At 51.8% G+C, this 12,103-nt stretch overlaps 1 protein-coding gene across 1 annotated transcript in view; it reads right to left on the reverse strand.

Moving 5' to 3' along the window:
* NOC4L (nucleolar complex associated 4 homolog) overlaps positions 1-11,590 on the reverse strand; it is a 28,348-nt gene extending 16,758 nt beyond the window's left edge. Inside the window, exon 1 of the mRNA XM_033220066.1 lies at positions 11,197-11,590. Coding sequence (XP_033075957.1) covers positions 11,197-11,361 — 165 coding nt within the window. The 5' untranslated portion in view covers positions 11,362-11,590. The remainder of the gene's footprint in view (positions 1-11,196) is intronic.
* Between the last annotated feature and the right edge of the window lie 513 nt (positions 11,591-12,103).

Below are 12,103 nucleotides of genomic sequence, written 5' to 3' on the forward strand. Positions count from 1 at the left end.
GGCCACGGCCATGCCCAGCTCACTGGAGTTGTGAGGATGGAAACACCAGCCTGCCTCCCTCAATTCAGACCTCAGCGTGGATGCAAAGAATGTCTGGGACGGGGACTGGCAGCTGATTAGAGACGCAACCGCTGAACCTGTGGACTGTGTTCAAACAAATGCCAGCAGAATGCAAAGGCAACTGTTATAGGAGGCAGAAAGAAATGGTTTAGGTAGGGTAAAGCCAGTCTCTGGCAGAAAACTTGCCTTTTAACAAAAAGCAGCTCAAAAATAGCTCCCTTTCTAACCTCTGAGTTCAAAATCACCTCTCCTCTTAACAACAAGCAGGCTAAAAGAGCAGACTGTAAGTCACAGATGAGACAGCTCGGGCCCAGAAGGAGTCAGCAGGGAGTCTCCTGGGTAATCGCCAAACTTCACACTTACACAACGGGCCTCAGTAAAACAGTGGACCCTAATAAGCACATTCCTTTCCCTTTAGGCACACTAAGATAGGGAAACGAAAAGCAGACTGTCCGGGGTGCCTGTAGCCCCAAGAAGATGTCTGGGAACAGACCCACAGACCTCCCAGAAAAGTGTCACAGAGCAACACAGACTAAGAGTCTGATAGGAACTCCTCTATACAGATAGCACACCTGGTCCCAGCTAAATCCTTGGGCCCTGGGAGGACAGGACATCCCTCCTCCAGCCCCTCATCACTGGCCCATTTACGAAAACCTTGACAGGCCGGGCGCGGGGGCTCACGCCTATAATCCCAGCACTTTGGGACGTTGAGTCGGGCAGATCACAAGGTCTGGAGATCAAGACCATCCTGGCCAACATGGTGAAACCCCACCTCTACTAAAAATACAAAACTTAGCTGAGTGTGGTGGCGTGTACCTCAGGAGGCTGAGGCAGGAGAATCGCTTGAACCCAGGAGGTGGAGGTTGCAGTGGGCCGAGATCGTGCCACAGCACTCCAGCCTGGGTGACAGGAAAATCCAAACAAACAAAAAAGTCTTGACATCTTGACTACAACTTGGCAACCCACTCAGTTCCCCTCTGTGACGGAGAGCTCTTCTTTCCTTTTGCTTATTAAACTTCTGCTCCAAACTCACTCGTGTGTGTGTGTGGCTGCGTGTGTGTGTGTGTGCGTGTGTGTCTGTGTGCGTGTGGCTGCGTGTGTGTGCGTGCGTCTGCGTGTATGTGTGCGTGTGTCTGCGTGTATGTGCGTGTGTGTGCGTGTATGTCTGCGTGTGTGCGTGTCTGCGTGTGTGTGCGTGTGTCTGCATGTGTGCGTGTGTGCGTATGTGTCTGTGTGTCTGTGTATCTGCGTGTGCGTGTCTGCGTGTGCGTGTATGTGTGTGTGTGTCTTCGTGTGCGTGCGTGTGTGTGCGTGTATGTGTCTGCGTGTGTGTGCGTGTCTGCGTGTGTGTATGTGTGTGCGTGTGTCTTCGTGTGTGTGCGTGTCTGCGTGTGTGTGTGCGTGTATGTGTCTGCGTGTGCGTGTATGTGTGTGCGTGTGTCTTCGTGTGCGTGCGTGTGTGTGCGTGTATGTGTCTGCATGTGTGTGCGTGTCTGTGCGCGTCTGTGTCTGTTGCGCATGTCTGTGTGTGCGTGTCTCTGTGTGTGTGCACGTGTGTCTGTGTGTGTGTCTCTGTGCGCGTCTGTGTGTGTGTGTCTGCGACCTCAATCTCCTTGGCCATGAAACCAAGCACCTTGGTATTTACCCCAGACCACAAGGCAACGTCACAACGATTGCCGTTTATTGGGGATTGATAACAGCTCAGGACCGCTGGGTGCACAGACATGAGATGTGGGCCTGGCCACACGCAGGAGGTGGGAGGAGCGGGCACCGTGGGCACACTCGGGAGGTGGGAGGGGCGGGCACCGTGGGCACACTCGGGAGGTGGGAGGAGCGGGCACCGTGGGCACACTCGGGAGGTGGGAGGAGCGGGCACCGGGGCACACTCGGGAGGTGGGAGGAGCGGGCACCGTGGGCACACTCGGGAGGTGGGAGGAACGGGCACTGGGGCAGCTGTGGCGCATCAGGCAGGTCCATCCCGGCCCTTCCACAGTGGCACGGGGGCCTGGAGCCTTCCCCAGAGTTTCGAGAAGAGATGTGAGAAGAGAAGCGGTTTGCCCGACGGGAAGGACACCAGCTGAGCACACAGAGGAAGAGGTGGGAGGGGCAACAGGAGGGCAGAGGTGTCAGTGACAGTGGGGACCAGGTGGGAGGGGTTGGGGTGGGGGCTGAGGGGTGTGCCAAGGCCATGCCGGCGGCAGGATGGTGAGCACTCACCTGCTGGGCCACCAGCTGCTGAGGGCTCAGGCAGGCATCTGTGGCTGGGCCTTGAGGGCTCTTTGCAACCTTCACGGAGCACAGAATAGGGAGGAGGGACCTTCAGTGTGTAGTGCAGGGCTGGGCTGTCCACATGCTCCCATCTCCTTACCTCTCTGGAGGAAGGGGGTGGGTCTTGAACGTAGGATAATGACAGCAAGGAGCACATCAGTCACGTGGGAGGGGCACAGTGTGAGCCGCCCCCACCTGCATGTGGGCCTGCACTGGCAGGGTCCCCATGGTCTTGGGAACCTGAGACACGGGGGGACGGCAGACAGAGTGCCTTCCTGGTGGGCCACGGACCACAGGCCCCCCTCCTGGCGGGCCACGGAGGGTAGGCCCCTCTCCTGGCGGGCTGTGAACCGTAGGCCACTCTTGGCTGTTGGCCGGTCGGCTGCTGGGCCTGAACTGTGACTTGCTGGGCATTCATCTAGGAACTCAAATTATGGAATGAGAACACCACTTCCCCTGTTGTCTTCCCAGCTTCTCCCCCACCTCCCCTTTTCCCTAGTTTATAAAACAAGAGAAAAGGGAGAAAGCAAAAAGTTGGAAAGAAACAGAAGGAAGATAAATAGTTATACGACCTTGGCGCCACCACCTGGCCGTGGTGGTTAAAATAATAATAATAATATTAACCCCTGACCAAAACTACTGGTGTTATCTGTAAATTCCAGATATTGTAGGAGAAAGCACTGTAAAACTTTTTGTTCTGTTAGCTGATGTATGTAACCCCCAGTCACGTTCCTCACGCTTACTTGATCTATCACGACCTTTTCACGTGGACCCCTTAGAGTTGAAAGCCCTTTAAAGGGCTAGGAATTTCTTTTTCAGGGAGTTCGGCTCTTAAGACGCGAGTCTGCCGACGCTCCCGGCCAAGTAAAAACCTCTTCCTTCTTTAATCTGGTCTCTGAGGAGTTTTGTCTGTGGCTCATCCTGCTACAAAATAACAGGCCTTAGAGAAGGAGCGGGAAGACAGTGAGCTGTGGAGGGGCGGCCAACCCCTCCTTCACCTTTCCAGATGTGAGTGTTCCAGACAGCCCTGTGCATTCTGGTTGCTGAGAGACTCTAGGGCGAGCTGGAGGAGTCTAGCCCTCCAGGAGCGAGGTCTACACTATCAGGAAGACAGAGCAAGGCTGGCCACAAGTGGCTCACGCCTGTAATCCCAGCACTTTGGGAGGCCGAGGCAGGTGGATCACCTGAGGTCAGGAGTTCGAGACCAGCCTGGCCAACATGGTGAAATCCCGTCTCTAATAAAAATACAAAAATTGGCCAGGCATGGTGGCTCAAGCCTGTAATCCCAGCACTTTGGGAGGCCGAGACGGGTGGATCACGAGGTCAGGAGATCGAGACCATCCTGGCTAACACTGTGAAACCCCGTCTCTACTAAAAAAAATACAAAAAAAACTAGCCGGGCGAGGTGGCGGGCGCCTGTAGTCCCACCTACTCGGGAGGCTGAGGCAGGAGAATGGCGTAAACCCAGGAGGCGGAGCTGGCAGTGAGCTGAGATCCGGCCACTGCACTCCAGCCCGGACGACAGAGCGAGACTCCGTCTCAAAAAAAAAAAAAAAAATACAAAAATTAGCTAGGCATGGTGGCGAACGCCTGTAATCCCAGCGACTCGGGAGGCTGAGGTGGGAGAACTGCTTGAACCCGGGAGGTGGAGGTTGCAGTGAGCCAAGATTGCACCACTATACTCCAGCCTGGGTGACAGAGTGAGACTGCGTCTCAAAAAAAAAAAAAAAGGAAGGCAGAACGAGTCCACCTGCCAGGGCACAGGCAGGGTCCTGGGCCTGGAAGACCCACAGCCACCCCCACTCAAACAGTCGTAGGCCCCCTTATCAGCCCCAGTTCCAAGGAGATGGTCCTTGTCACTGAATAGATGCAAACTTGGGCAACTGAAAGGTGGACCCACAGGCTCAGCTGGGCCTGGTCTCCACAGGAGACCCGAGAGGCCCGTCCAGGCGTCAGGAGGAGAACCACCCCCAAGCTCTCGCCCAGGACAGGGTGGCAGTCGTGTCTCTGGAAGGTGGCACGAGACCAGGCAGCAGGCACAGTCAGCAAAACTGGCCACACCCGCGGAGTTAGGGAGCAGAGGAGGGCACGGCCTCCCCAGAGCACAGCTGTGCCCGTCCAGGCCCAGAGGGAGGCGGTGGGTAGGGTGTGCCACCTGCGTGTGGCTCACCTGCTGTGGCTCCCCGGGCACTCCCAGGCCTTACTGATTAAGCAGAGAGAAGCCCAGGGTGGGGGCGGCCTCTCGGGCCTTTCAGAGAAACCTCACGCCGTTTCTGGAAAAGTGCGCCCCTGACCCAAGGCCCTCCCTTGCCAATGACACTGCTGGGGTCCACATCACTGTGGGGAGGCATGGGAAAGAAAAAGAAACCACCGCACGGGTGGCAGGGACGAGCTGCACCTGAAGGCACTACCCCCGCAGGCCCCGCTGTGCTCCTGGACCGCATCCTCCCGTGGCTGAGGCAGGAGGCGCATCCAGGCTCCCCCATCTGCGTCCCAGCCTCAGCTCTGCTACAGAGAGGCTGCCAGGCTGGGGCAGGCAGCACGATGGCCCACACCCCTAGCTCCCCCAGCATCCCTACCCCGGCAGTTCCATTGCCAGCCAGGGTCTGGCATCTCTGAGCCAGGCAGCCCAGCTTCCTGGGCCATGCCATTTGCACTAAGACCCTGAGAAGTCAGCCCAGGCTCCACACAGTTGTTTGGCACATCCCAGGAGATGTCCTCACTGCAGTCCAGCCCTCCCCATGGCTCCTGCTTCCAGGGGCTGTGCTGGGCAGGGGTGGGAGGCAACACCAGCTGCCCACTCCAGGAAGGCCTGGGGGCTCATAGGAGGCATCCGAGGGTGGCGGCTGCTCTGGGCTGTGGCCTTGGGGGAGCAGCTCCCCTGGACCACACCTGGAGACTCTACCATTAGCAAAAATGACAGGGAAAAGGCCTCTGTAGCACTGTCCTGTGACTGTGGGCAGAAAAGGAGGCCTCGCTCCCGCTCAAGGAACCTTCTAGAATGCACCTGCTGCTGCTTGCAGTTCTCTTCTTGGTGGGGCCTACAGCTCCTGGTCCAGGTGACAGCGCTTCCCATAAGGTGGGAGAGAATCATCGCCCACCAAGCCCACAGCTCTGGGGCCAGCAGGCAAAAGGCGAAAGCCCTGCTCATATTCCAAACCAGTGACCTTTGAACACCATGCGCCTGCTGTTCAAAACTGTGCCTTAGGATATGAGAACAGAGCTCGCAGGGACTAACACGCAAGTCAGGAAACTGCTTCTGAGGAGCCCGACCCTCCGTGGGCTGCCACTCCCCGCCGCACCTCCACGCCACACAACCCTCCGTGGGCTGCCACTCCCCGCCGCACCTCCACGCCACACAACCCTCCGTGGGCTGCCACTCCCCGCCGCACCTCCACGCCACACAACCCTCCGTGGGCTGCCACTCCCCGCCACACCTCCACGCCACACAACTGAGCTGCTCTTTAATAACCCAAGTTCCACAACACTCCTTATTCTGATTTTGTATTCCCATTCCGTTCTCCCACAGACTTAGTCCTAATGTATTTCATGCTTGGAATCCTTTGACAGCTCCCATACACTTCTGTGCAACAGAAATGTGTACAAAAATTGATCACGAGGCTCTAGGTGTTCAAAAACAATGATCCCGACTGAGAAATCATTACAATTAGTATTGGTATGCAAGTAGTCAAAATAACATAAGCATATTACAAAATAACATAAGCATGGTAATAACTAAATATAAAAAGTGAAATTTAACCCCAGTGAGATGGATCAGGCTGTAAACTGCCTGATTCTGTCACTGTTCAGGGCGCCACTTGTAACCACCCTTAATCCCTGGTGGACTGAACAAAGGGGGTGAACGTGGGAATAAAAGACAAGAGACAAGAGAGTATATTTGGGAAAAGGGGTCGGGGGCACCTTGCCTCTAGTGGACAAGGGCCCTGAGCTTTACACAGCCCTCCATATTGATTGGTAAAAGAGACAGTGAGAAAGGGAGGGATGATTGTCAGGTAACTGGCAGTCTGCCCGTTTGGTTCACAGCAGGCTCGAACAATAGGTGCTAGATTTCCCAGTAGATAACTTCAAGGAGTCCAGAGCCAGGGAGTGACCGCCCTCAGCAAATCTTCTGGCAGCAGACGCAGTCATGAGTTTTACTTACATCCTACATTCATGATAAACAGTTTGCTGTTTGATCATATAGCCTCCAGTGGAATGCTGAGTTGGTCACGATCCCTTTGGCCTTTTTGACTCTCAACATCAGGCTATTTGATTTTTTTTCTTTTCTTTTTTTTTTTTTTGAGACAGAGTCTTACTCTGTCGCCCAGGCTGGAGTGCAGTGGCATGATCTCCACTCACTGCAAGCTCCGCCCCCTGGGTTCACGCCATTCTCCTGCCTCAGCCTCCCGTGTAGCTGGGACTACAGGCGTCCGCCACTGCGCCCGGCTAATTTTTTGTATTTTTAGTAGAGACGGGGTTTCAAAGTGTGAGCCAGGATGGTCTTGATCTCCTGACCTCATGATCCTCCTGTCTCGGCCTCCCAAAGTGCTGGGATTACAGGCATGAGCCACCGCACCCAGCTTGATTTTTTTTTCAATCAGTTCATTCATCCATGGGACGACATAGATTCAGCATCAGTGCTGTTCTTATTTTTTGTATTTATAGATCAAAACACCAAGGAAACCCCATGCCCATCATTAAGCAGATGGCACCAGGAGTTTTGCCACTTGACTCTGAGCCCTTCTGAAGACTTCATCAGTCAGAGCTTGACAGGTTCTCCTTCACATGTGGCCCAAAGCCAGAAGAGAAGCCTCCCGGCCTGCAGGCAGCTTCATGGGTGGCACGTGGCCTCCTCAACCTTGATGGCGGCACTCGGAGCTGTCCTCTGGCAGAGCCCTCACCAGGCAGCAGCTGATGAGAAGACCCGGATGATGACGGAAGCTCTGGAGACGTTCCTAAGGTCGTGTGACTGTGTTTGGAAGGTCTTTGCATCTGTGCAGCTCAGCACGAGGGGCAGATCAGCAGAGCCGCACTCTGGCAGCCTGGGGTGGTCAACTGATTGTTGCTGTCCTCAGGCTCATGCTCCAGTCTCACCGTGCATGGCTCCCAGCCCCTCCCTTGGCCCCAGGGGGACCCTCCGGTGAGCATCACCGCCTACTCTCCAGCACGCCCTCTGTCCCTGCGCTTTGCTTTCCACATCGAGGGCTATTTGCCTTCTTAAGGTGAGTTTGTTTGTGGCAAATGTTTTCAGTTTTTGTCTGTCTTTGTTTCACTCTTATCCTTGAAAGATAGTTTAATCCCAGCGCTTTAAAGCTACTTCTGGTTTCCACAGTTCCTAGTAAGAAGGGAGCTGTCCATGGAATCCCTTTCCTTTGTGAGAAATCTGTTTTCCTCCTGGGTTCTTTCATGGTTTTCTCATCTGCTTTGAGTGCCACGGTTTGCCCGGATGTGTCAGGCACAGATATCTTTGTTTCCCGCTAGGGACTTGTATTTCTTCAGTCTTTAGACTGGTCAGTTAAACCCATTCCGGAAAATTCTCAACCATCCACTCTTTGAATAGTTTCTTTTTTCATTCTCTTCTGAAACTCAATTGAATGTCAGATCTTCTCATCCCTCCCTCTTCTTTTCTTATTTTTTGCAGAGATGGGATCTCACTATGTTGCTCAGACTGGTCTTGAACTGCTTGGCTCAAACAATCCACCCACACTGGCCTCCCAAAGGGCTGGGGTTACAGGCCTGAGCACTGCAGCCAGCCTGTCTTCTTTGTCTTGTTTCCTAGTCTCATGCCACCATGATTATTTCTCCAGATCTCTCTGCAGCTAACAAATTCCCGAATGTATTGTTTAACTCTTCCATTAAGTTTTTTAAAACTGCAGTATAGGCTGGGTGTGGTGGCTCACGCCTGTAATCCCAGCACTTTGGGAGGCCGAGGCAGGAGGATCACAAGGTCAGGAGATTGAGACCACCCTGGCTAGCACAGTGAAACCCCGTCTCTACTAAAAACACACAAAAAAAATTTAGCTGGGCACTGCAGCGGGCGCCTGTAGTCCCAGCTACTCAGGAGGCTGAGGCAGGAGAATGATGTGAACCCGAGAGGCAGAGCTTACAGTGAGCTGAGACGGTGCCACGGCACTCCAGCCTGGGCAACAGGGTAAGACTCCGTCTCAAAACAAAAACACAAAAACACTGCAGTATAATTTACATACAGTCCAAGTTGCTGTTTCTGATGCATACTTCAGTTTTGATCAATGCACACAGCCATGTAACAACCATCAGCATCAAGATACAGAATCTTTCCACAGCCCCCCAGAATTCCCTCTTGCCCCTTTGAAAGTCAACCCTTCCACTGCCCCAGGCCCAGGTGACCACAGATCTCTTCTCTGTTGCTATAGTGCTGCCTTCTCCAGAACATCATATAAAAACAAAAACTGCAGCCTTCTAAGTGTGGCTTCTTTCACTCTGCACAAGACATTTCAGGCTTATTCCTGCTGCCTCCAGCATCAGTGGTCCAGCCCTCTCTCCTGCTGAGTGCTGTTTTATGGAATCGGTGGGCCGCCATTTGTTTGCCCATTGGCTAGTTGAAGAGTGTCTGGGTTGCTTCCAGTTTTAGGTAAATGAATAAAGCTGCTGTCAACACTTGCATTTTTCATTGTGTTTACAGTATTTGGTTATCATTTGGGACATATGTCTTCATTTCTTTGGTGTAAAGAATGAGGGGTGGGATTGCTGGGTTATACAGTAAATGATTGTTTTATTTTATAAGAAACTGCCAAACTGATTCCAGAGGGCTCCACTATCTTACAGTCCCATCAACAAGGTATGAGAATTTCTGTTGTTCCACACCCTCACTAGCACTTAGTTTTGGTCTTGTTTTTTTTTTTGTTTTTTTTTTAAGGCATTCTCACGGGTGTGCAGTAGTTTCTCATTGTGATTTTGATTTGCATTTCCCAGAGGACAGTGCTTATTTGCCACCTAGAGAGGTTCCTTGGTGGACTGTCTGCTCAAATCTGTTGCCCACTACAAAATAAGCTGTTTTTGTATTAGTAAGCTTTGACAGTTCTCTGTATGTTCTGTTTACATGTCCTTAATCAGCTACACAACTGGCAAAGGTTTTCTCCCAGTAACTTGTCTTTTCATTCTCTAAACAATGGTTTTCACATAGCAAAAAGGTTTAATTTTATTAAAGTATGACTTGCCAATTTTTTCCTTTTATAGGCTCTATTTTTGGTGTCATATCTAAGAAATGTTTACTTAATCTATAGTCACAAAACTTTCTTCCTATGTTTCATAGTTTGAATTTTATGTTTGGGTCTATGATCCATTGAGTTAATTTTCTATGGGGTGTGAGGTAGGGATCAAGATTACTTCCATTAAGTTTTGAATTTCAGTTATTACATTTTTCATTTTTAGATGTTCTATTTGGTTCATTTAGTGTCTGCTTAGCCTCTGATAATCTCTTGCTTCTTATTCATGCTTTTTAGCTTCTCCTTGTTTCTTCAAACACATTAAACATATTTGCATTTCCTATTCTAACATCTGAGTCTTTGTAGGTGTGGTTCTTTTGGCCATCACTTCTGAGCCCCCTTATCTTGCATGTGCTATGATTTTCCACTATGAGCTTATAGTCTAGGGATCCTGCTGGCTGGAATTCTTTGAGGCCTGGGTTGGGGGTTCCTCCTGCAAGAATATACATTCTAGCAGAGGTCTGGGGGCACTATAGACCCAGATATGCTAGCAATTAAAAGTCACAGTTTGCAGTTCTTTTGAACATGTCAATAATATGAACTTTGGCTCTACACCTGTAGTGGAGAGTGCTAGCCAGGAGCCATAAATTTATAGGAGGGACTTTTTTTTTTTTTTTTAGAGACTGAGTCTCGCTCTGTCACCTGGGCTAGAGTGCAGTGGCCGGATCTCAGCTCACTGCAAGCTCTGCCTCCTGGGTTCACGCCATTCTCCTGCCTCAGCCTCCCGAGTAGCTGGGACTACAGGCGGCCGCCACTTTGCCCAGCTAGTTTTTTGTATTTTTTAGTAGAGACGGGGTTTCACCATGTTAGCCAGGATGGTCTTGATCTCCTGACCTCGTGATCCGCCCGTCTCGGCCTCCCAAAGTGCTGAGATTACAGGCTTGAGCCACCACGCCCGGCCAGGAGGGACTTTTTAAAGATGTTCCATCCACAGCCATGGCCAAGTGAGATACTGTTCCTGCAGTGAAGCTCAGAGGAGTAGTTTGCCCACTTCACCATTTCCTGGTAGTGTTTGCTGTATCCCTTTGTGAGCCCAGACTTATATGGGAGTCTCCAATTTGGTTCTGCAGCTCCCTGGGCCCAAGGCTTCTCCAGACTGCTCCTGAAACTCACCTCAAAGTTCTAGGTCATCTGGGTCCATGGGGACCCAGGTCATAGAGTGTCTTTAGCACAGACTTACCTCCTTAGACTTCAGCTCTCGCCTGGTTTCTAGACTCACTATCCTGCAGACTCATTCATGGTTTTATATATTTTACCTGGCAACTTTTGAAAATCCAGCATTTTTAGATGTTTTTTTGAGATAGATTTTCAGGTTCTCTCATCTACCATATTACCAGAAATAGAAGTCCTTGTCAGAGTGATTTTTCACAGAAATCATTGTAAATATTTTTGAAAATTTATACTCTATAGCAAAGCAAGCTCTCCCCCAGAGAGCAAATATATGTAAGAATTACAGGGTCCGAGTTCCTTAACACTCGGCCCCTACCCACCTCCAGGAGCCTCCTCAGCTCTGCTCATCAGGCTGCCTCCAAAAGGAAGGGGCTGAGTCCAGCCCCACTCTGGCCTAAGGGGCCTGAACGATGAGTGTGAGATGCAGCTCCCACAAAGCCAAGTGGCCACTTACCTTCTGCTGTGGTGCAGCGGGCCTGGGGTGGCTGAGGGCTGCACAGCTTTTTGCTGCTGGTGGTGTTTCAGCTTTTGGAGCTGCTGCACATGCAGAGGCTGCGCAACCAGTCTGGCCCCCTGTGGTGACAGGAGAGAGACAGCACACAGGACACACGAAGCACATGTGGATAGGAGCTTCATCTCACACTCATCATTGCCGCTGATTTGCTCAGACGAGTAAACTGCATGGCAATGACAGTAAAGGAAATGCCTGCTGCCTTAAAAAGGAGAAATAACGTCCATGCTGCATCTCCCCTTAATAGCGGCAAGCAGCTCTCGCTGGGGGGTATTGCGGTCTCTGCTCCATTTGCTTAGAAGGGGGAGGTGCAAGGAATGAGGCTCTAGTTAGGCATCTTAAAAAATTAACACATGGCAAAACAACTCAGCAACTTCTAGAATGAGAAATTTAGAAAGGTTTGATGCAACTCACTCAAGTGAGTTGTTTCGAGTTTGGTGAGGTGAAGTTGGCTGCCTACCTGCCGCTTTCTGCAGCTATCCTGTTGCGTTGATGGAGGCGCTGTGACACTGGCTGACAGCACCACCGCAACTGCCAGGACAGACACCACAGAAGGCGCGGCCAGAGCAACCTGGGCCATCTGGGACATCAGCACTGACATCAGTCTTGGGCCTTGCAGGTGGGAGGTGGAGTCTAAATAACAAGAAACAAGGATCACACGTGCCCTGCCCTGTTACACCGTGTTATCCTTCCTCAGGGACTGGAATCATCAACCCACCTCAGGTATTAAAAACCATGATGAGGCCAGGCGTGGCGGCTCACGCCTGTAATCCCAGCACTTTGGGAGGCTGAGGTGGGTGGATCACCTGAGGTCAGGAGTTTGAGACCAGCCTGGCCAACATGGTGAAAC

The sequence above is a fragment of the Trachypithecus francoisi genome, unplaced genomic scaffold (assembly GCF_009764315.1).
Source record: "Trachypithecus francoisi isolate TF-2019V2 unplaced genomic scaffold, Tfra_2.0 Lachesis_group11, whole genome shotgun sequence".
NCBI lineage: Eukaryota > Metazoa > Chordata > Mammalia > Primates > Cercopithecidae > Trachypithecus > Trachypithecus francoisi.